At 41.4% G+C, this 24,036-nt stretch overlaps 1 protein-coding gene across 4 annotated transcripts in view; it reads left to right on the forward strand.

The window, feature by feature from the left end:
- The window catches only part of LRMDA (leucine rich melanocyte differentiation associated), a 1,023,935-nt gene extending 1,003,479 nt beyond the window's left edge, over window positions 1-20,456 (forward strand). For all 4 annotated transcript variants that reach the window (XR_007410032.1, XR_007410033.1, XM_049108821.1 and 1 more), the window contains one exon: window positions 17,171-20,456. Coding sequence is in view for 2 of the 4 variants with exons in the window: in XM_049108821.1 (XP_048964778.1) it covers window positions 17,171-17,250 (80 nt within the window). In the remaining 2 variants the exon portion in view is untranslated. The remainder of the gene's footprint in view (window positions 1-17,170) is intronic.
- The last annotated feature ends 3,580 nt before the right edge of the window (window positions 20,457-24,036 follow it).

Raw genomic sequence — 24,036 nt, forward strand, 5'->3', positions numbered from 1 at the left:
GTGGAGGTGCATTGTTCAGCCTCAGAGCATTGTTTAAATTTAAAATCAATAAAGAAAAGTGAGCCAGTAAGAGGCACAGACTGATTAAGTGCTGTCTGTATGAAGAGGTTTATCCTCGGCGATATTTCTGTTGCAATCCTAAGAAATGTGAAGAGGATGGAGTAAAGTGAAAACAGATTAAAAATTATGTCAGATACCAATTTGCAGTAAGGCAACTGCTTCTTTGGCAGGCAACTGAGAATTGGCAACTTTGAGTTGTGATCTGGCGTAATGATGTCAACATATTCACACTCACGTACACACCATGTGCACATATAAACAGCCATGCTCAAGACACACACAGACAAAAGTAATACATACAACATGTATAGCACAGTTTACTGCAAGACTACGACACACATATAACAGTGCACACACAAACACGCACATGTAACACATACACACAAAACACACCACACACATTTGTGTATGCCCATACATAACACACATAAACTTGCTCTTGACTGGTACTATGAAGATGTAACTCTTCCATCTGCCAACCTATCCCATATTTTTATTTTGATGAAAAAAAAATAGCAGTAGAGAGGAGAAAATCTCTTCATCAGAAAATTCAGTGAAAAAAAATTCCCAAGACATTGTCATGTATTACTGGTTATTTTTGGTGGTTAAGAGAATTATTTGAAAACAAAGGAGCCTTTCACAAAGCCTCTAAAATACAAAAGATCTAATAACATTTACATCTGTGTATCAGCCATGTCTGTAATGCAAGTCATGAATAACACATAAACCAGAGCACGGAAAGAACAGAAGTGCTCACACATCATTTAAAATCCAACCCACCCCATCGTCAGTGGAATCAAATACACAGCAGGAGCAGTTCCAGTTGATACACACACAATATAGTCATTGAAAATGAAAACATATTAATTATGTTCCTTAAGGTTAGAGGAATGGCAGGATTCACTAACCTGTTCAACTTCTCTGTTGAAATTCTGTACCAAAAAGTACATCACAGTTTGCTTTCTTATTTTTCTTAAAAAATTACAGAGTGAGCACTTGTATGCATTTGTCTTTTTTTTTTTTACTGTTCATGTACATCTGTACTTGGGGCTCAATCCTGCCTCCTTGCTGTGCTAAAAATGGGGAAACTTGGCTTAAGAAGATAGGTCCTTGTTATAAGTGAGTGACTTGCAAAAAAAGAAATTCATTGTTAAGCAATGATATTTTAAAGCGCCAATATGTGCACAACTCAGGGTGCCATATGTGGAAATCTACCCACTAGGAGAATGGCTGTGTGTTACCGAAACCTAGAGCTCACGTAGCAACGTGTTTGATAAAGAAACAGCAAAATACTTCCTCATTCTGATTCAGCTAACTCTCTGAGGCCCAAAATTGGAATTGTGCCTCTCTGGATCAGTTCATTTGGCTCCTTATAAATTTCCAGGGATCTCCTAGACTCTCCATATATGCTGTGAGCTCCTCCCACCCCGCCAGAGGAAAGCCTCTGGTGCCATGATGGAGAAGGACGGGTGTAGGGAGGTGATTTTCGTCTGGGCATTTGCATTTGACATCTGTTTGTATTGATCCTTTAAGTGTGGTTGTGTTTTATTTCCAAGAGTTAAGAGGATATTCAAACAATGTCAATATTTGATCATCACTTTTTGTTTGCTGGCTTTTGCTTTGATATTTGTTTGTTTGTTTTCTGTTTGTTTAGCCTTCCCTCTTCTGGTCATCGTTTCCCCTTCTATCTTTTTTTGGTACCAGACTATTTTGCATGTGGGTCCTGAGCATGAGCTCTGTAAATGTCAGAGAACCCCTTTCTCTTCTTCTACCATGTATCTCATTTCACTGTGAAATTCCAAGCCCTTCACAGTCCTCACTGCAGCAAAAGGTTAATAGTCATCTCTTTTATGTACTATAAATGCTCGATTCCTAAGGACAGTGTTTCAGGGCAAGTTGAGTGTAATTGCTAAATAATATAGTCATTCTCATTTTAAATGAGTGATACTTCCGTTGTTCCGGATGCTTCTACATGCGCGTGTGTATGTGTGAGCATGCATGTGTGTGTAGGCAGGCATGGGTGAGACCTCCACTTGGGGGAAGCCACAGCCATCCCATAGGAGTCTGCACATTCACGCATTTGGGTTTTAAATGTTGTGCCGCATCCCGGGCCTCTTAGGCTCTGCAGATTATGTATAATAGATGACCTGCATTTACAGAGATGTGTGCTATACAGATGTAAATGTTATTATAGCTTTTATATTTTATGTTCTTGTTGAAAGATCATTTTGTCTTTGAATAATATGGCCGTTCAATTTTTTTTGGAGGGGAGGGGGTTATCTTTAAAAGAGAATATGAAATGGATATTGCACATCATATATTTCTTAAAAGTAATTTGGAATTTTAGGGTCTGGGATTGGGGCTGACTGATACCACTGCCACGATGAGATATAACCCCTGGAAAATAACAGCACCCGCACATGCCTGCATCTGTCCAACCTCATAATTCACTTTCACATTGGATTATGGATGTCTGCGTTCAGTGAGTCTATCTTCCCTTTAGGTATTATTTCAGCCCTTTGAGATAATAAGGAAAGTTTAATTGCGTTGTTAATTGATTTTTTGCACAACATTATTACCTTGATTGATTGCAGAGTTGATGAAAATGTTAGACACAGGCAGCGTGGAGTATCAGCCCAGCAAGGAGTGGGAGCCTTGTGGAGAATAGATAACCTTGATGTTAAGAGCTATATCCTTCAGATATGTCTTCCCTTGACATATTGATGGCCCTTGAAAAGGGAAAAGCTGATTGTATGCAGAATGCAATCATTAAACCCACTTCAGCTCGCTGTTGATTAATTTGTTTTTTCCTGAAGGATCTAGTTATAGGGAAGGCCTCACTTGTACCAACAGCAGCCATTTCGTAGGCTCCAGCTTGTACTTAACCCTCTAGGTGAAGAGAAACACTGAGGCTGGTGTGGCTGAGGCAGGAAGACTGTCTTAGGGTGTTCTGAGTGCGCACCCGCTGCTCTCAGATGTCCTTGTGCTCAGCAGCTCCCTCTCTCCTCCACCATAGTGTTTATTTTCCCCCAAATACCAACTCTTTCAAAATTCCAAGGCCAAGAACCCTTTCACTGAGACATGGTATAGGATGCAGTGGAAACTTCTGGATGCCCAGGAAGATTTGTTAAGTAGGCTTTCAATCATTTCTAGAAAAGACCTGGCACTCAGAAGTTTTAGGATACTCCTGAGTATAATCAACATAAAACCTGGCATACACATGCTCCCATAATTGGAGAATTTGGTTCTTATTGGGGTGTGTGTGGGGTGCAGGTGGAGACCTGTATGTGGTGGGATAAAAAGGAATTTCTGGAGACTGTTTATTGTATTTTCAATTACTACCTTCCCTGGCCCTCTTTAACTCTTTCTAAGAGATGTTTATTGATAGCTGTCAAGATTACTACAGTCCAAAACCATCCGCATGGTACCAAAACTCAGGTTAATTGATCAGCTATTTGATCTATTGGACTTCTGCCCTGTTTCCCTCTACCAAACCCAACTGTTTCATCCCTATCTGGCCAACCATGGACAGTGACTAAGAGGGCCAGCCTTATGGGACAAGAGGGCTGGCCTTGCTAGCTATAGAAGAATGGAAGCTCATAGAGGTGCAGTAATTCTTGAGAGGCTACATCTTCTGGGGAAATGGGTGGCTTCCCTCTTCCCCTCTCTCTATCCCAGCTTCTACTCTTATTACTCTGGAGCATCCTTACTTCTTTTGCCCTCTTTGTCCCTTTGTGACTGTCCTCATTATTCATTTAAACCAAATTTTAACTGTATAGCATTGTTGGAGGCCTACCAAGAATTACGTCAGCTTCCTGGAGTCCTGACCCCCCTGTCCCCCGCCCCCTGCCAGAGGTTCTGTGGACTTTAGGGCAGAAGAGAAACAGCTCACAGATCTCCCAGAAACACAGAGAACCCTGTGGATGGAATTCCTGCTCTGGTCCAAAGCAGTTTCTCCTCAGTCTGCCCCACCGCCCCCTCCATTCGGAGTCTTTCTTCTGCTGAACTAACGACTGGCGCTCGGGGAGTCTAATATCCACAGAGTCTTGGCCCTCAATTACCGTAATGGCTTATAATGAGATTTTGGCCAAGTAGCAGGTAGCAGGTTATTACTTCCTGCTCAGCGTGGGCAATGTCTACGCTGTTAATTTGTGTTGCCGAATGTGGCTCAGAGCTGGGCATCAAACTGTCAGAGCCAGATGTATTCTATTAGGTGCGAGGCTCACATTGGCCCATGGGCAATTTTTTTTCAATATGGAGCCATGTTAACTCACCACAGGGTGAATCCTGACGAATTCAAGCCAGCCAAATAAAAGGGGTAATATCCCAAGCCATCAAAGTAGTATGTTCCAGAGACAGATAACACCTGGTACCACCCACTGTCAGCAATGTCTCTCCAACACAGGCCATTCCACTGATAGGTAAAAAGCGCACCCCTCTTAATATTGTTGGAGAGGCTCTGGTGCCTTCATTAAGTTTTAATGAGTCTGACCCTAATGAAGGCCCTTATAATATGTTCTTCTGCTGTTTACTTTGTCTTTATCTTGGGTAAAAAAAAAAACGTGCAAGAGGTTCATATTGCTCTTATAAACTGCTTTCTACTATTAATTCTTACTTAACCTATTGTTTCTTTCATTAGCATTAGCATATATGTGATTTTTTTATTTTTCCAATGCAGGTTAGAGGATGGGAAGTTAAAGATCAGGAAATAATGAAAACATTTTGGCATTTGGCATTGAGATTTGCTGGTGCCCCAGAATTATGTTGTGCTTTCTGCAACAACATACTTTAAGTGGTTTGTTTTGTGTTTTGCTTTTTTTTTTTTTTAACACATAATGCAAACTTCTTTCAGTTAGCTCATATATCAGCAGATACCTTTTGGAGAAAGCAATTTAGAGTGTCCTGGAATTAGGAAAGATTATAGTAATATCAGGACAGGAAAGGTTTGTTTGGATTCTAATGAAGGGCAGATGGAGGCTGGACTGATGGGCCTGAGAAGGAAGGTCTTTCCCCCAGTGCTTACGGAGTTTGAATTATGACAAACCCAGTTGTTACTGGGTCTGCTTAATTTTATTTGAGAGGTGTTCTTTCTTTCTTTCTTTCTTTCCTTTTTTTTTTTTTTTTTTTTTGTAGCTTGAAGGATTAAAAAAAAAAAAAAGCAACTTGTCTTTATTTTCATTGACTCTCTTGAGAAATTTTAGCCTGAAGAATTAGACAGAACTGTGGATGTTTTCCCCACTTTTGATGTGAGCTTTCTAATAGGAGCAGATCTGAAACCCAAAAGCAAATTTGTGCTTGAGAGCAAAGCCAAAACTCCCATTCAAACTCTGCAGGAGGACCCCCCACTGCTCTGATTTGTTCATTTAAGATTCTGTCCTTTTAGAGGAAAGCTAAAGACTCTCTGGGAAATATTTTTGGCAAGTTTTTTTTTCCCCTATACTTCATAAATCATGGTTTGCAGGTTCAGTTCCACTCATCCAAAAATCTCCTTTCTCCTTTTCTTCTGTTAATGTAGTCTACATGTCACCTAAGTTTAAACTTTTTTTTCTTCCTTATTAAAGAGCTGGAGCAACTATCATAATTATACTTATTAGTAGTATTATTATTAATTTTAGGGGCCACTGATTTTCAGACTGCTGTGTGGAGACAGTAATTGCATTTACTAAAACTCAATACACCAGGACCCTTAGTCAACTAGATTTCTGTTTTTGAATTTGAGTGATCTTAATTTTATAAGAATAAAAGCTAATATCAGGGATTTTATTTTTTAAAAAGGAAAAACGGGAGCCCCTTTGGGTTTAAGAAACAACTGTTTCTTAAAGTGGCACCCCCTAATCAGCAGTGTCCCTGTCACCTGGGAACTAACAAAAATGCAAATTCTTGGCCCTGTCTCAGACCTACTAATCAGAAATTCTGGGATGAGGTTTAGCAATTTGCTTTATCAAGCCTTCCAGGTGATTCTGGTGCAAGGGCAAGTTGTATTCTAGGATTCTTTCATTTTTTCCACACTAAAAAATAATCTATTGAGTACCTGCATGCCCTAGGCCTCATGAAGCAAGGATGAAAAGTTGTCATCTGTGCCCTTTTGGAACTCATATATAAAGGAGATCCTAAGACCTTGAGAAATGTTCAATGAACAGTCTTCCCACCCCAGCTAAGCTTCTAAACTGTATCATTCTCACTATAGATGCCCAGAGAAATCCTCATTTGTGGTCACTGTGATATACCTGGTAAGACAATGAAATTGACTTTGGTTTTACATAGTGTTGATGTGTGAGAGAAAACTCCGAAAGGTTTCTAGTTAGCCACGAGTTAATGAGATAATTTAATTAATTAACTGGAACCCAACATTCCCCTAGTGGCTAGTCAATCACATGACTGTTATATGAGGAAAGAAAGTATATGGGAAGAAAGCCTGTGAGAGCCATTTTATACTTGCTTCACTGACGATGTGAGAGGTCTCTCAGCTGAGATGGAGAGCCACACCTGCACTCAGCAATCCTTCCCCTAGTCTAGTTACACTGATTTTTGTTTACTCTCTTCTCTGATTGAATCTACTCATTGCTTTTAAATAGAAAATTCTAATTTAAAATGTCATGCCATAGAATGTCATATCTTTATTACTATTTGAAAAGTAATGATAAGCTTGAAATCCCTGGAAACCTCATTTCTCATTTCTCCTAAAGAGAGGTGATTATTTGATGTCAGGCATGGAAATACACATGGACCCAAGTACCAGAGACTAATGATGGGGGCCAATTAGTGGCCAAAGAGAAGCTGGAATTATTATTTTATTTTTATTTCAGTTGCTTCTGCCTCTCTTTTCTGATTAGTCTGGATCAGCTACACTAAGAGGGAAGATGATGGCTGGGTGAATTTTAGGCAGTTATGATTTGTGTGGATGGAGTGTACACACCTTTTGCATATTTTATTGATCCAGTTTTATTTTATCTTCTTTTTTTAGTTTTCTACTTTTTCTACTATCATAATGATTGGTAACTCCATACCATTGGGTAGCATATTTCCTTTTGAATTTCTGCAATAAAAATGATATTTTTCTAGGAAATGCAGGAATTTATCTTTGCTTATTAGTTTGCATACTTCTTTACATTTATGCAGCTATTATGTGAACATCCCCAACCCCTGAGCCTGGAAGATGAATTAGAGCAACTGATGGCAAAGAAAATCAGTCTTTGAAATCGAAGCTAAAGGAATCCAAAAGGGTGGTGGTGGTGTGGGTGGGTGTTTGGTAGCCCCATTTCCAGAAAGCCTTCAGCATATATTGAGCAAACGTGACATATTGATCATTACAGAACCTATAATTGGCGACCAAAAGCAGTGTGGCTTTAATGGCCCTTCCTGAATAGTTGCCATCTTTTTTTTTTTTTTTAAAGAAAGCTGCTGTTTTTCCTAAATTCATGCTGCCCTCTAGTGGCAATGCTCTTGACTTCAGATGGGAGATGGAAAAGATGAATATGGACCACATAATGGTGGAAATGGTGGAGGTGGTGAAGGGGTGAACTTTTTCTTTCTTTCTTTTCTCCTGTCTGAAATATTTCTGAGTTCTTCAGTGAAAATAAAAAAAAGAACACTGAGAAAGAAAAATGAAGCCATACCACTTGACCGCTGCCCACTTTGATTGACAGCTTGGTTTATATGATGTCCATCAGTAAGCAGCACGAAAGGGAACTTCATGAATCTGAACAGATTTGCATTCCATCTTAGCATGCACTTTGGAATCGAGCCCATCTCAAATCCATTAAACCCCACTTAGAATACAGAGATGGGGAGTAGGGGAACATGCTCACACCAAACAGGCCTTGAAGATTCAATTTCTCCCAGTGGAAAAGTAGGTAAGAGTCGGCCTATGTCAGATGGATCTTTGAAGCGCTCCCCCATCTTAAAGGCAGTGTCCTATGATTCAGAGACTCGACAGGTACAGTTGCATGGATGTCTGGTCTGGCACTGTGACCTTGGGGAAACCACTTTGAACCTCATTTTCTACCATTATAAAACAAAAGATTTGACCTAAAATGAAGATGTTTGAATTGCGTCTCAATGAGAATTCTTCAGTACCATTAAGGAAATAATTTTAAAGAAAACTTTTCTATTCTGTGCTTAAGCTTGCTAGGAAGCATGGCAAAATAAAGTATTCTTGTAAGAGTTTATAAATAAAACATTGTTTAGGAACTCAAAATAAAAACTGTTTCTGGCTTCATTTTAACTGGCACACACACACACACACACACAAATGTAACCTGAGAAGAAAACTCAAAATTTGGATTGCTGAGAAGATTTAGCAGGGTTTTTTTTTTTGTTTTTTTTTTTTTTGTTTTGTTTTGTTTTTTTTTTAATGGGGGGATGTGGTTGGAGCGAGGAAATCTTTACTATGGCATTGACTTCTGATATATAGATAGATAGGTAGATAGATAGATATGCATATATATATGCATATATATCTATATATATTCTTATTTGATAGAAATACAGCATGTGTAGAGATAAGAGCCAATCATATTAATGGTGCTTAAAAAGGAGCAAGTAAGCCTACCCTCAGCCCTGGGACTCTTCCCATCAGTCTCTGTCTACCTGAACAACCCCTGGTACAACACAATTTAAAAAGCATTGACATCTGAGGAAAAGCACGTTGACTGTTTCCAGGATTCACATAATGGAAACATCTGCTGCCAGATAAATTTTAATTCCATCAGCCTAATATTTCCTCTATGTGGAGAGGACTCCGAATGGCCTGGTCAGGTCTGGGCAGGGCCCCGGAAGCTGCCACCAGAGGGCAAGGACCAGGGGCTCAAGGTGGGACAGTGGAGCTGGTTACTGAGGGGCCACTCAAAGGTGCAGTTATTTCTTGGAGTTGGACCAGCTTTTACATTTCCCACAAACAGATTCTGTGAGGGAAGAATGGGTCCTGCCTTTTTCTCCTCCTTTCCTACTTCCTTCCTTTCTTCTAAAATGACAAGCTTCATTTTCAGCTGCCCCAGGAGCCCAGAGCACATTTTCCACAGGCTCCGGCTTGTCACCCATCAACCTGTCTGCCCGGTCACATGATGGTTTGTGCAGCCTCCCCCAGGCCGGGAGGCTGGCGTCTCAGCCTTGCATTCCTATCACCTGCAGTGCCAAGATCCTTTCTCTGCTGACTGGTTTCCCTCCCTGGCTTTTTCTTCCGTGCAAACACGCAGGTGAGGTTTGACAAGGCCCAGCCTCTGTGTGGTAAGCAGGCTATGCAATGTGTCCTCTCTCAGTGCAACGTTTAACCTTCCAGGAGGCCTCCCAGACAGGACTGAGCACTGGGGCCAGGTGCCCTCTTCTCGAAGGGCTAGGTGGCTGGGTACTTGGGGTCAGCTTTCTTTTGGGGTGTAGATGCATCCTAACCCTTGGATTGTGTGGCCCACACTGTGGTTTATACTGTTGACCAATGCTTGGTAGAAAGCAGCACATCATATAACCCCACCTTTCGGGTTCTCTCGTGCATCCAACGTATTGATCTTTGTCCTGCACACTGTTTGTGCTAAGAAATGAATAAAAACTATCATTTACTTTAACATATAACAAGCATTGCAAGTAGAAAGAGCCAATCCAAAATAAAACTGAGAGCAGCTAAAGCTGCACATAACATAATTTATTATGGATCAAAAAAAAAAAAAGAAAAGAAAGGAAAAGAAAAGAAAGGAAAGAAAACTGACCAAGATTTATATCTTGTTGGTAGATTGAAAACTGTACATATTCATGGGGAGAAATTAGCCTTGGTGGAAATAGGGAAAACAAAATAAAACTGAAATGAGCCAAAACCACACACAATAAAGTGAGTTGACTAAACTTTAACAGAAGGCACAAGTCTTCCTGTCCCAATTCAGATCTGCAAAACTTTGCTCACGGTAATGTGACTTTGTGGAAATTGATGACTCTCAGATTTAGAAGCCATACCGGGTAAACTTTGATATCGGGCGAAAGCTGGAGAATTTTGCTTGATGTAAAAAATACACGGAAAAAGAACTGCTTCCATTGAAAATAAACTCGATAAAAGAGAAGTGAAATGTCAAAAGTAGCATATAGTTTCACTTTGCATTTAACAATTAAGGCATTAAATTGGCTAAATGGAGTTCGCTCTGAATAATTAGTGCTTTCTCAGAGAAAAAAACACCAGGCTCGTCTGCATGTTTATTATATTCATAAGCATGAAGCCAAAGCATCCTTGTGGTCAAAATGGGAGAATTCCAACGTCTCCGTCGCAGTGTATCAGGAGCAGCATAGCAGGGCACCCTACTCCCACGGCTCGTGGGGATGTTTGTGTAATAAAGGAGAAGAGGTCAGGAGTGTGCTCACTTGTGAGGCTAGGAGACGTCCCCCACACAGCTCTGTTGGAGGGGTGGCTGCAGCACTCAGCAAGGACCCTGTGCCCCGAGTCGATGCAGGAGGCAGCGAGGGCCCTTACAGGTGTTTTGGGGTTTAGCAAGCATCGCACAACCATGGCATCTGATTCCAACCCAAGAAGCAGATTATAATCCAAGACCCTTGCCTAAAATCACACTCAGCTAGTTTGGGAAGGAAGCCTCTCACTCTCTTCTTTGACTTCTCTCTGTTTTGTTTTTTGTTTTTTTTAATTTTCTTTCCACATTTAATTGATCATCTTACACATATTGCCAGGTGGTGCACTCCACCCTGGAGATTTTCAGGAGGTACAGTTAGTGTCATGACTTCTCCAAGGTCCCTCAGCTTAGTTTAAGAAGCTTCTCTCGCCCCTGAGCACAGATGAACAAAATAATGAAATATTGAGCCCAAGTATTAAAACAATTTCAACATGAAGGACAGTTTGGAGTAGTACAGAAAAGAAAAAGGAAATGCCAGTACAAAGATTAAATTTAGTGCAAAACCTGTAAAGTTTTGTTAACGGTATCTCCAAGTCCTTCTCTGACTCCTCTACCCTCTGCTGGGTGGAGCCTTCCCCCTTTCCTTCCCAGCCTGAGGCTCCTCCCAGGGGCCGCAGACAAAGGGAAGATCTGCAAGGCAGGGAGGTTGGACTTTGTCCTCCTTCCACACAAACAGCTCCTAAGTGACCCCTTCCCTTGAGACCTTTTAAAATCTCTCTTCTTTTCATTTGGCCTTAGTATGTAAGTAGCTGACTGAAGGAGGATGTTGTGCTGGGGCCTGTAATCCTGCAAGCTCTGCTCAACCCGGGGTCATACCCACAGCAGAGCTGATAGCACGTCACACAGGCTGACCTCGAGGTTTGCTCCAGCCACTTCTCAAGATCATAAAACGTGGGCGTTTATTCCCTTCCAGCTCCCAGTTTACTCGCGGCCCACATGTAACAAAGACCCACAAATGTGCTTTCTGGGGGAATGTCCTTCCCCGTGTATGATGTTTACAGCTCTTAAGACTGGATGATAACGTTCACTTCACTTCTCTCTTTCCAGCCAGATATTGTGATTGCTTTGTTTCTGTGGGAGGAGAGTGTTCAGCATAAAAACAACCCTGGTGCTCAGGAATTGAGACTGTTGCCTTCTGTTATTTTGCCCCCTTCTTGAAGAAGGCACATACTCAATGTGTACATAGTCTTAAGATGTTTCAGACATGTAGGCTTAGCAGAGGTGAAGGTATGAGCGTTCAGGAATTGAAATTCCTGACTTTGTGGATTCTGTTCAAATTGTGTATAGATAATAATTTCAGCAGTGCTAATTTATCCATTCAACAAGTATTTATTGAACACCTTCTCTGCACTGTTTCAGCGCCTGGGCATTAGAGATTGGGGAGGAAGGAGTATTGTAGAGGTGGCATATTCACAGGTATATATAGTGTCACTTGGAAGCATAGTTCTAGAATCTTCTGCAGTCGACCAGAATGACTCTCAAGATACTGTTTCTCTGTCCCTGGATCCACCTCTTTACAACACTGTCATCACTCCCCCGCCCCCCGCCCCCCGCCGCAGAGGCCATGAACAGTCTAGTTCCTTTATTTGTACAGATTGGAAAATAGGAGTTCTGCAAGAACCTCTGTCCCTTGCCTGTGCTGTAGTGCTGCCTAATTGTAAGCTCCTAGTGATCACAAACAGATCAAAATCTGTTTGTCATTACACAGCTGTACTTACATTTGTGATAATAGCATTTTAAATGGTGATTACCAAAACTAATATTAATAATGATCATAGAGTTGATACTTTTTATTTTATTTAACAAATTTGAATTGATTGGTCCAACCTGTCCCCCATTATCAAATAAGTTTTTGTATTTGTATGTTTGTGTGTGTCTAGATCATTATTGTTTAACAACTAAGATACAAGTGGACAACCACTTACTCTGATATTTGGAGTTGAGCTTTGTTGAGTCAGAAGTTACTAAGTTAATGAGCTCCTATCAAAGCTAATGGGACATGGGCTAGTTTGCGGGACGTCCTTCCCAGCTCTGAGTGTGAAATACAGGTTGAACAAACTGTAGTAGAACTTTTCCTTGGGGATTTTGAGGTCCAGCAGAACTCCTCTTCTATGTATTATGGGAATGTTGGCTGGATGGATTTCAAGAACTAACTTAGTTGAAATCAAATTTTTGATTAACTGACCATTGGATTTGCCTTCTCCATCAGTCAGCATTGGATCTGACATCCCTGTCTTCATAAGGGAAGCATTTGAAAACACTAAATCACTTATTTCAGAGCTAGAATGAACTTCCAAGATCATCTGGCCCCCTTGCCTTCATTTTGCAAATGGGGAATGCAGCCCAGTAAGGAAGAGGGACATGTGCATGGTCCCATAACCATTAGGGTCAGAGCTGGATTTAAATGCAGGTCTACTCCCACCTCTCCTTAATAAATAGACAGCAGAAATGCAACTGGAAGTACAAGGCCATCTGGGAGATTGGGGAACCCAGGGGTCTTTGCTGGACTCCGGATGAGGGTGCAAGGAATTTCTACTCAGGACTCTCAGGGTCTTCCCCAGCAAAGTCTCTAGTACTGCCCCACCATCACAGCCTTGTATCAAAAGAAAAGAGGCTGCTTCTCACCCCTCAGGCAGCCCCAAGGTCATAACTTAACCTGCGTAATTAGAACATCCATTCCAGAGGGGGAAACATTTAAAAGATAAAGGACCTCTTTAAAACAGATTCTTCCCAATACATTTTTTTCATAATTATAGTTTTAAAAGCTTATGGTGATGGGAGAGCTGGCTACTTAAGAAAAATTAGGAGTCTCATTTGGCAGGAGAAGATTCCCCAGGGGACAGCACACTGTCATTTTTCAGGGCCCCTGAAAAGAAACCCCCACGCAGACAGATACACGTCGGCCTGATGCATGGCGAGGCTGCTTCACTTATTATGGCCAAAGCCAGATATTTTAATTAAAAACACTACATATGCCATTAAATGTGTTGTTCCCCCTGCAGTCCCAAGACGTTATAGTTCGAGGAGATACAAACAAGTGAATGCATTACAGATGTACACGGAAACCACCGCCTACTGAGTCACAACCAGCGGGTTCCCAAATTCTAGCCTCAGAGCGCCTCCCTGTCAAAATGTTCTTTGCAAGCAAACTGTTCCCTCTGTAATTTTCACAGTTTATGGCAGTTGCCGTGGCGGGAGAAAAGAGCCATGGGGAGGCAGGGAAGAGAGAAACACGATGCCACCTCACTTAATTTATAAGCAGATTCTATTATTTTATAAATAATCTTCATGATAAAGTCCTATGGTCACACATGAGATCATGAGGTTTGTTTTTTGTTTTTGTTTTTGTTTTTTTAACCTTCCTTGTTAATGTTGGTTATTTATTTATTTACTTATTTATTTATTTATTTTGAACACTAAAGTCCCACGTGAGGGATAATCACCTCCTGCCTGTGAGCTGGGGTAGGATTCTCAACAGAGGCAATGCTTGCTTAATTTAAGCAGTTGTAGATGGTGTGAGTTCAAAACTTTCAGCCAATTTTAACTGTCGCTAGCCAGACTACCTTTCTCCCCAGGAGAACACCAGCAGCTGGATTTCATTTTTGGCTGCCAGGCTGTCTCTGTGCCTCCCAGGAGCAGCCCACAGACTGAGCGCCTTCCCTTTAAGGATTTTATTCAAGGTGACAGCTCCTCACACGTTGGCACTCTGATCACCTCAAGTAGCCGAGATATCAGGGGGATGAGTGCACTCCTCCTGCAAAGTCCAAATTTAGATTGACTGAGGTTATCCTTAGGCCCCTTAACCCCAAGTGCTCTGACCGAACGGGGCTGCCAGGAACTTAGAGGGTGAGTTTTGTAATGATGTCTGGGGAGAAATGCTCTGCAGGAGCGGACAGAGAAGACCCCAAGTGATAGGGAGTGATGTCAGCTTTCGTTAGAGCGGCAGACAGTGTTAGAATATCCTTGGCATAATATGGCACTGGTATCTCTGTCAGCATCTCTGTTTTCTGTCACTGCACACAATTCTGGGCCTGTCGCTAGCCCTGACAGTGTCTTTTCAGATCAGGTTATTGCCAGCACAGAGACTAGCTCCGCTCCCCACCACACAGCCCTTTGTTTGAAGTCTGCCCTTTTGTCATCAATGCACTTGATGCCTATTTAAATCTGACGGTGAGTGCAGTATCTGTGTTCCCGTCAAGAGATCATTGACAATATTAATACCTCATGTCCTTGCCTCATTCTCCAAGCTCTGACACCTTGCCAGTCTCCTGCATTCATCAAACAGCCCTCTCTCACCAGGACGTCTATAAACATTCTTGCTTCCAGGCCCGAAGGAACAGGGCAGGCCTTAAAAAGGACTTTCATCAGTGCCGACCAGAAAGGAACACTGGGAAACATGGCTCAGAACACTTCACCTCCCTCCACATTTGCAGCCCGTGTTCCAGGAGTAGCCAGCTTGTTTCCAGGATGGCATTTGCCATCCAGGTTGTGTCTAGGCAAGATCTGGAGTTGATGGTTACCAAGGAGAGAGGATGGAGTAAAGAAATTCAATCCCTGAACACACCGGAGGGTTTACTGGAGAGAATGCACCCACTAGTGGGTGGTGTGTGTGTGCACGTGTGTATGTGTGCGTGCATGTCTGCCTTTCATTCTTTCACTCAAGAGAAAGACTGTGTTCTTTATGATATCTGACAGCCCTATCCATTTCTTTTTATAAAAATTCATGCTGTCCTGGTGCTGTAGAAACAAATTAACATCCGTTGGCCTCATCCTTCCAGATTCTTGAGGGTTTATTGAGTCAATTATATTTAAGGAAGCCCTTTGTGGATTTTCAGAAACATCTGAGACCCTCCCACCCAGGCCTGTAGGAGATACTGTTCCTGGAATGGAACCTGACCAGCCAAGCCTGACCAACAGGCCAGTTCCCAGCATTGGTGACAATGTTTGTACAACAGCAGGTGCCACATTATACAGTGCAATAACGGGAGCAGCTCAGTGCCAACAGCCAGAGGAATAATTTTTAGCCCCAAGAAATGTTTCAAGGAGGTCTTATCCAAACTCAATGTTTCCAAGTGCCTAATTTCTGAAAAGCAGAGATTAGGGATTGGGGCCAAGGAGGAAGCATGGCTAAGTGGTCTGCAGTACCCTGGTTCATGGAAACATGACAAATAGTAGAAATGAGAGCAAGCCCAAGACCAGTTTGAGGCCATGAAACAATGTCACTCTCCCTCTCCCTTTTGCCAACTCTCAAAAGATTCTGTGACCCCAGTAATTCCCAACTTTGTCCCAAGCCATCCAAACTGGGGAGCCTCTGCCCTGTCCTTAAAAGTTTCTAAGAGTCATTTTTAATCCTTATTTAAGAATAATATCTAAAGTCCTGTAAATGGAGAGCCTTCTCTTGTACAATCACAAAAATATTTACTTAGAACTTCTGCTGTGAAGAACCTGGATAATTTCAAGTGCTAATTTACCCCAAATGAACAATAGATGGTGATTGTTGGTTCCACGCTAACAAACTGATAGAAAAAGTAATCATGCATATAGGTAGCTATTTTATAAGCAGATTTGTGGCCCGTGAATTAATGTTTTATGGATATTTCTTTGCTTTTTTTCTCGTTATGCACACTTCAGAGATGCAAGTACTTTTAGTAATAAGACAACTCTGTGAAGCTGGAGTTTAAGTTAGTTTTTCTAAAATTAGAGAGGGAAAAGCAATATGGCAAAAAGCAAACTGTCATCATAAATGTTTTCTTTGAGAAAAACTGATTTCCCTTAATGATCATACAAAGCTTTCATAATAACTGTGGCAGGTGATTTCTTAAAGATGTTTAGAATATATATGGAGTTGGTTAAAAGATTTGACCTTATTCTAGGGTTTTTTCTTACTTAAACTCTCCTACAATCTCCTTGAATGAAACAAAAACTGCACTTGGAGCTACAAAATTATTTAAAATAAAACCAAAGATGAAAATCAAAAACATTCCAACCTGAGAATTCATTTCAGGCAGCCTATAAAAAGAAGCCCTTTTGGGGTGCCTGGGTGGTTTGGTCAGTCAAGTCTCCAACTCTTGATAGCAGCTCAGGTCTTGATCTTAGGGTCATGGGTTCTACCCATGGGTTCAGGTTGGGTGTGGAACCAAGTGGGGAAAAAGAAAGGAGTGGGGGAAGAAGAAGCCCTTTAATGCTGGAGGCTCTTGTTAGTTTCCATGTGGCATTTTGTCACCACCACCACTGTTCCTTGATCATCCAGATGTGTTTGATGCCTCCTGGGATCTGGAAGCTTCTCCCTGGATGATAATAATCCTGATTCATGATAAAAGACTTGAAAAGAGTCACATTCTGGGAAAATTGTTTTACATCTTTTACTTGGGTGGGACCCATCTTGAAAGTCTTACTTTTCCATTTTTAGAAACTCTACTAAGGGAACCTAGAGAGAGAAAGGGTTATGCTTTATTTTGAGGATAATTTGGCCAAACTAGAAAAGTCTCTGAAATGTGAAAGAGAATTCATCCAGGAAACATGTTATTCCTAGGAGCCTATGCTCTGGTGACATTTTATTTGAATGCCAACTCTGAGGAGAGGAAAGTAGGGTCCTTCTCTCCTGGGGCTTAATCCATTTACTGCTACCCACTGGATCTGAGACCCTGTTGCATATGTTTTTCTAGGCCTGTGTTTCCTTGCTGTACCAATTGTGCCACTTCTAAAGATGTATTTCATTTTCTTTGCAGGTGTCCTGGGGAAATGTCGCTATGTTTACTACGGGAAAAACTCCGAGGGCAACAGGTTTATCCGAGATGACCAGCTCTGATGGCAAGTTCTGTATGCTTTAGCCTATGTCATGAGAATAAAAGAAAATGGGCAAGTAAAAATAAAGAAGAAACTGAAGGAAAAAAAAAAAAAAACAATGGTCCACATTGCATCTCTGTGGGAAGGCTATGACTTCAGCTTTTGGTACCTTCTGCTGACTTTGCCAGGCCTGTCAAGATCATCCTTCTGCCTTAGACTGAGTGGTCACATAGAGATTGACATGATTGCCCTTAAGCAGGTCTCATCCACTAGGGTGACAGACAGCGGCAGCGAAGCACCAGGGCTGACAGGAGGAACACCATGATAGATTGCCTGGTCCCTCCACTGCTCACAGGGGAGCAGAGGTCACACCTGGGGCCTCCCTGAGCATGCTCACTGGCCATAGTCAAGCGAGAGAGACTGTGTCTTCAACCTGCCTATTGAGTAGAGATCCTTCTGATGCCATTGTGCTGTGGGCTTATTTTTAGTGAAATAGTCACAGTTTAGAGGAAGGCTACGCTCCCTGATTCACCTTAAATTTTAATCCCTTCTCTTCTGCACAGCCCTTTCTCTCCCCCACCCCCACAACATACACCATCCTTTAGCAGCTTTGTTACAGGCAGTGCATTATGGTTTGCAGTTTTTCAGAGAAAAGGAGGTATCCATTCTCAGCCAGGTCATACATTTATGGCTGGCTTTGTGTTGTTACAGGTCCTGGATTGAAGTAAATAGCTTTCCCTAAATCCCTAACTGCAAAAGCGTGGACTCCCTCTTGTTTTGTATATTTCTAAATCCACTTCTTGCCCTGAATAGTAGGCAGTGTCAGGCATCTTTCCCAGCACCAAGCTCCGGTTGTACCAAGGACTCTGATTTAAGCATGTATGTATTTATTTATTTTTAACCACACACATGTCCAGCTATGCCTGTGGCTTGCTTCTGGGGGTGCTATTTAAAGATAGTGAGGGGATGAAAACAGAATGATAGGTCAGGAAGTTAAAGAAAGGACCGCAGAAAACACCCACCAGACCAAGCAGTTTTTATTTTTTATTTTTTTTTTTTAAGATTTTATTTATTTATTAGAGAGAGAGAGAGAGACAGAGACACAGGCAGAGGGAGAAGCAGGCTCCATGCGGGGAGCTCAACGTGGGACTCCATCCTGGGTCTCCAGGATCACGCCCTGGGCTGAAGGCGATGCTAAACCACTAAAGCATGGGGGCTGCCCCCAAGCAGTTTTTTTTTTAAAATAATAAATTGATTTTTTATTGGTGTTCAATTTGCCAACATACAGAATAACACCCAGTGCTCATCCCATCAAGTGCCCCCCTCAGTGCCCGTCACCTATTCACCCCCACCCCCCGCCCTCCTCCCCTTCCATCACCCCTAGTTCCCCAAGCAGTTTTTAATAGAAGGCATAGACCCTTTGAATTTTCCTCAAGACCTCTCAGAACAGAAATCCATAGCTCACGAGATGGTCTTTGTGTATCTTTGGCTAAATTCCAGCACTGATGTTACAAGGAAAAGAAGCAAAATCGTACCAGTTGGGTGGCTATAATTTCATTTAATGTACTGATACGCCAGTAAAATCACTCTAGGAGGCATTTGAAAGGTGAGTTGCTCTTGACACAACAGCATTTACTTTTTGCTTCTTCTGTTTTAGACCAGGTGTTCGTTGTCCAGGATCTCCCAGTACTAGGTTAGCTTGAGGACAGCAAAACCTGAAAAGAGAGTCCTTCCAAGTTATAGATAACACATAACTAGAGAGTTGCTACTGTAAAAGTCTTTAAGGACTCAAAATCCCTGAGGACTGAAAAAGAACCTACTTTCTCAGTTCTAGACCATTTACGTGGCCTCTGGCCTCTGAGTCAACACAGTCCTTGAATGACTTGCAGTGAGGCTGGCAGGAGGCCCTCTTGTAGATTATGCAAGTTAATCACTTATGGAGACAAATTTAGATCAAAATCCTCAAGGCCATTAATAATTAGGGGATATTAAATGTTTGCCTTTATCTCTCAAATCCATTAATAACCAGAGCTGAGTTTGATCTACAAAACAGCATTGGGGCAATGCTTTAAATTAGCTGCTTTAGGTCCCACCCTGGCTCTTTGTTTAGAAGCACCCACACATGTTTTGTCCATGGCATATTATGGGCAGCCAGATTTCTGTGCAAGGGCAGCTAGACGAGTCCAATGTCATATCCAATCTAGCAGCACATATATCCTTGTCTTTATAAAAGGCTTTAACCCTGCCTCAAACAATAAAAAAGCACTTGTGAACTGACCACAGAATTTTTCCATCTTTATTTTTCTTACTTGTTTACTTTTCTTAATGTCAGAACCATTTGTATCATGCGCAGGAATGTCTCCCTCAATGTGAGCTTTGGAGGCAAAAAATATTTTTGGAGTGAATTATTGACCACATTGCTTCCCTCTCTTTGGGTTGTTTATTTTCTTCCAAAATGGTGTAATAACTCTAATTAAGATTAGCTTTAATTATAATTTACGTAAAGGCCATCACTACGGTATATTCATCTTAATGATAGAATTATTACAAGTTTCGCTTCTCTTGAAAAGGGATAATGGTGATCACTTAGTGTTGGGTTGTTTACAGTTCCACTGTTTGTTAAGCAAGATTTGCTGTGTAGAATGAGTTGTTGATCTGAATCAGTAGAGCCAGAAATGACGTTGCATGCTTATCTTAAATCTGCAAGACTTTCCCAAACCTTGTTTTTTCAAAGTAGAAAATTAGAAGGTAATAAACTCAATCAAAGCTCAGAATTATTTCATATGTCCAATTGCCCCCTTGGTCTTTCTGCCTTTTACCCTCTTCCATTGAGCTTTTTCTTAGGAGGTCACAGTACTTGACAGCTTTGTATCATCTCTCCCAGGACACCAACCTGCCTTGAGAGCCCCTGCAATAGAAAGCCAACCGGAGTCCTCTGATGCCTCTGCAAAGTCAGGGCGGACTGTCTTTTTCCTAAGTAACACAATTTTATAGAACAATTTGTTCCTTGGGGAATAATGTTTTAGATTGTGGGGAATCCTATTAAAAGTACAACTATTACAATAATTTGCTTTTACTTTTACCAGCCTTGCTCATAAACCCTCCATCTGTTTGTTGCTTTAAATAGAGGCACATTATAAGAGATTATCACTCGATCAGACTGCACGTCTGAGTGTTGTGCATTTTCACATATTCAGTATACGAAGGAATAAAAGAAAGCTAACCACAGATTCTGGATGAAAGGATTTTTCATTTGTTTTATTTTGTTTTGTTTTGTCTCTATGTGTGCGTGGCATGTGTGTGTGTGTGTGTGTGTGTGGTGTTCTAGCAGAGATGTATCTTGCACGTTTTTTTCAGGGAAAATCTTTCTTGCTGCTTCCAAGAAATAACCTGTCTTTTTCTTCTTTGTTAATATGCAGATCAAAAACAATCCACAGGGCTCTTTTCATCAAAAACAGTAACAGTGTTCAGTAGTTGCTACTCATAAAAGCGGCCTAAGTCAGACCTGCGTCACTGCCTAATGCCAAGGGTGGGCAGCACAGGGTCCATTGAGACTCTTCCATGGTGTCTATCCATTGCAGCTGATCCAATGTGACATTCACCATCTGCTTATCCCAATTCTGTTTCCAAGAAGCCTTTGCCGAATAAGGGTGTTACCATTACTTGTTCGGCTCTCTCTAACTTGTCCAAATACCATGTGGTAAACTACTATGACTAGGACCTGGAAAGAAAAATGAGATCAGAGGAGCACAAAACACATTGGTTACTTATTTGTATGACAAACAGACCATCAGCTCTTAGTGGAGTACTGTATATTACTTCCAATGCATCAGCAAACACTTAAGGGATTTGAAGAATATTAGAAGACATAGCCACTGTCCAAAGATTGTGTCTTCCTATATGCTTACTGGAAGTTTTCCAGCCTTATAAGTTCTTCTCTGGGGACTTATAATGTCCATATGTCACTTTGTGGGTGAAGTAGGTATTAAGTTAGTTATTTGGGACATATTCACATGTTAGCATGTGTTGATTTTTCGAAAGTGTCATGGAATGTGGCTTGGAGAACATACAACCTAGGAAAAGAGTTTTGCTAAGAGACACGAGAGGAAATTTAAGTGTAGAATGTGTCTGGGAGCGAGTTCCTAAAGTAGGGATGATGTAAACGGTAATGAAATTATGCCAAAGGGGAGCATGAGACAGAGCTGGAAGTAGGATTAAAGTGTGAGCTCGGGATCCCTGGGTGGCGCAGCGGTTTGGCGCCTGCCTTTGGCCCAGGGCGCGATCCTGGAGACCCGGGATCGAATCCCACATCAGGCTCCCGGTGCATGGAGCCTGCTTCTCCCTCTGCCTATGTCTCTGCGCCTCTCTCTCTCTCTGTGACTATCATAAATAAATAAAAAAAAAATTAAAAAAAAAAAGTGTGAGCTCACAGTGGACAGGGATTAACAGGGAGCTGAGGGAATGAGAAAGGAAGGGAAGATACCATTTTCTGCCCATTAGAAAGGCTGCTGATGTTCAGCTCTACAGTGATATTTAGTGACATCTTCTCCACAAAATGGAATTATCTTTAATATAAGAGAGGAGTGCCACTACTCAGTAATGTTTTATGACTTTTTCTGCCCAAGACAATGAAACAGTGAGGAAAAGATGGACTGCAAAGCACTGTGGGCATAAGCAGTCCTATACGTGATGGCTGCCTACGTGTAAAGATGACTATGGAGTGTGGTTAGTATTCAACAAAAACCAGCATCCTAAATTGCATTCCCTTGCTACACGGACTGGCTGAAAGGTAAGGGGAAAACTTCATGTATAAGCAGTTAGATCAGAGAGAGAAAATAGTTCCACACTCTTGCCAAACCTACAAATGTGCATGCAATTCAGAGGTAGAAGGATGCCTTGAGAATATGACACAAATGCCAGGATATTTAAGGAAAACAATGAAGACCTCTATGTAGGACTGAAGATGCTGGCCGTAGGATTTCACTGTCCCTGGGTTCAGGCTGTAAATGGTAACTCAACTCATAGGACTAGTAGATGATACCTAAGTTTAACTGGATAACCTTAATTAGCAAGTAGAACAATCTGGAAATCATTGATGTTTATGTTCTCTCACATCAATTACATTAAACCAATGTTTCCTTTTCCATGTTGGAATAATTCCTGCAAGCTTAGAAATAGAGATGAATTTGAGAGGTATCAGGAATAATTTCTTTAAACACCAACCTTTCGGGATCCCTGGGTGGCGCAGTGGTTTGGTGCCTGCCTTTGGCCCAGGGCGCGATCCTGGAGACCCGGGATTGAATCCCACGTCAGGCTCCCGGTGCATGGAGCCTGCTTCTCCCTCTGCCTGTGTCTCTGCCTCTCTCTCTCTCTGTATGACTATCATAAATTAAAAAAAAAAAAAAGAAAAAAATTAAACACCAACCTTTCAACTTGACTCCTTGTCATGAGAGGGACAAAGGTGGCTCATGGTGGACTTACAATATTTAGACTATTAAGTTATGGAGTTTTGAAATAGGTAAGAATTAATACATGTTATCCAGTCAACAGAGATTATAGTTTAATGATACAGGCATACTTCATTTTATCATGCTTCACGTTATGGTGATTTACAAATTATACATATACAAATTGTGTTTTTTTTTTTACCATTGAACATTTGTAACAACTCAGCATCAAACAAATCCGTTGGTGCCATTTTTTCCAATAGCATTTGCTCACTTTGTGTCTCTGTATCACATTTTAGTAATTCTCACAATATTTCAAGCTTTCTCATTGCTATTATATTGACCTTGATGATCTGTGATCAGTGATTATGGCTCACTGAAAGCTCAGATGATGGTTGGAATTTTTCAGCAATAAAGTATTTTTTAACTAAGGTATGTACACTGCTTTTTGAGACATAATGATATCATATATTTAATAGACTATAGTGTAAAAATAATTTGTATGCGCTAGGAAACCAACAATTCCATTTGACTCACTTTCTCGCGATATTCCTTTTATCTGGAACTGAACCCATAATATCTCTGATGTGTGCTTGTGCTCACCTCTTCCGTTCTCTCCTTAAAGCATCAAAGCCCATGAACCCAGATTCTGTGCTGCATGCCCTCTGCTTAGTCCATACCTGTAAGTTAGGCCAGCATGTTTTCTCCAAATCCCCCTTGCCCATCTTGCTTCCGACTGATTTAATCTGTTCTTATCTCTCTGATCACATACTCCTTTCGATATGTCTGACTGTAGTGTCACTTCTCATTTTGGCCATTCATTCTCGTTTAGCTTTAGTAATTTTTCAGACATTCCTTCTGGCTTGACTCTTCCACCTTGGGCCTTTGCATTGCTACTCAGACCTTTCCTTTCCTCAATCCTTTGATGTCTCCAGTTGCCTTGGGTAAGAAATTCCATTTCAGGCTACTGTAATCCCAGCCCTGACTAGTTCACAACCCTTGGGGAAGATTGGAGGGAACTTGGACATTACTTGTTTGATGTATATTTTAAAATCCTTAGTCCTGTTAACACTCAACACTGGTTTAATTTCCAGCTAAAAATCCTAAACTGTGGCTTGTAGCTGGCTTCATTACTGAAGGCTAGGTTTTATCTGTGATGGTTTCTCTTATCTTTGCATTTTCCCCATTTAGCTATTAAAGCAATTCCCAGGGGTTTTTAGTTCTTCTCATGAAACGTGTGTTCATGTTCCTCTTCTGTACAGGTTGGCAGGAACTAGTAAGACTATGGCCTTCTGTTCATCAGTGCCTGTATTTGAGGAGAATGAAGCCCATGTTTGCCTCTTTCCTAGTTGTACAGCACT

Source organism: Canis lupus, chromosome 4 (assembly GCF_003254725.2).
Source record: "Canis lupus dingo isolate Sandy chromosome 4, ASM325472v2, whole genome shotgun sequence".
In the NCBI taxonomy this organism is placed as follows: domain Eukaryota; kingdom Metazoa; phylum Chordata; class Mammalia; order Carnivora; family Canidae; genus Canis; species Canis lupus.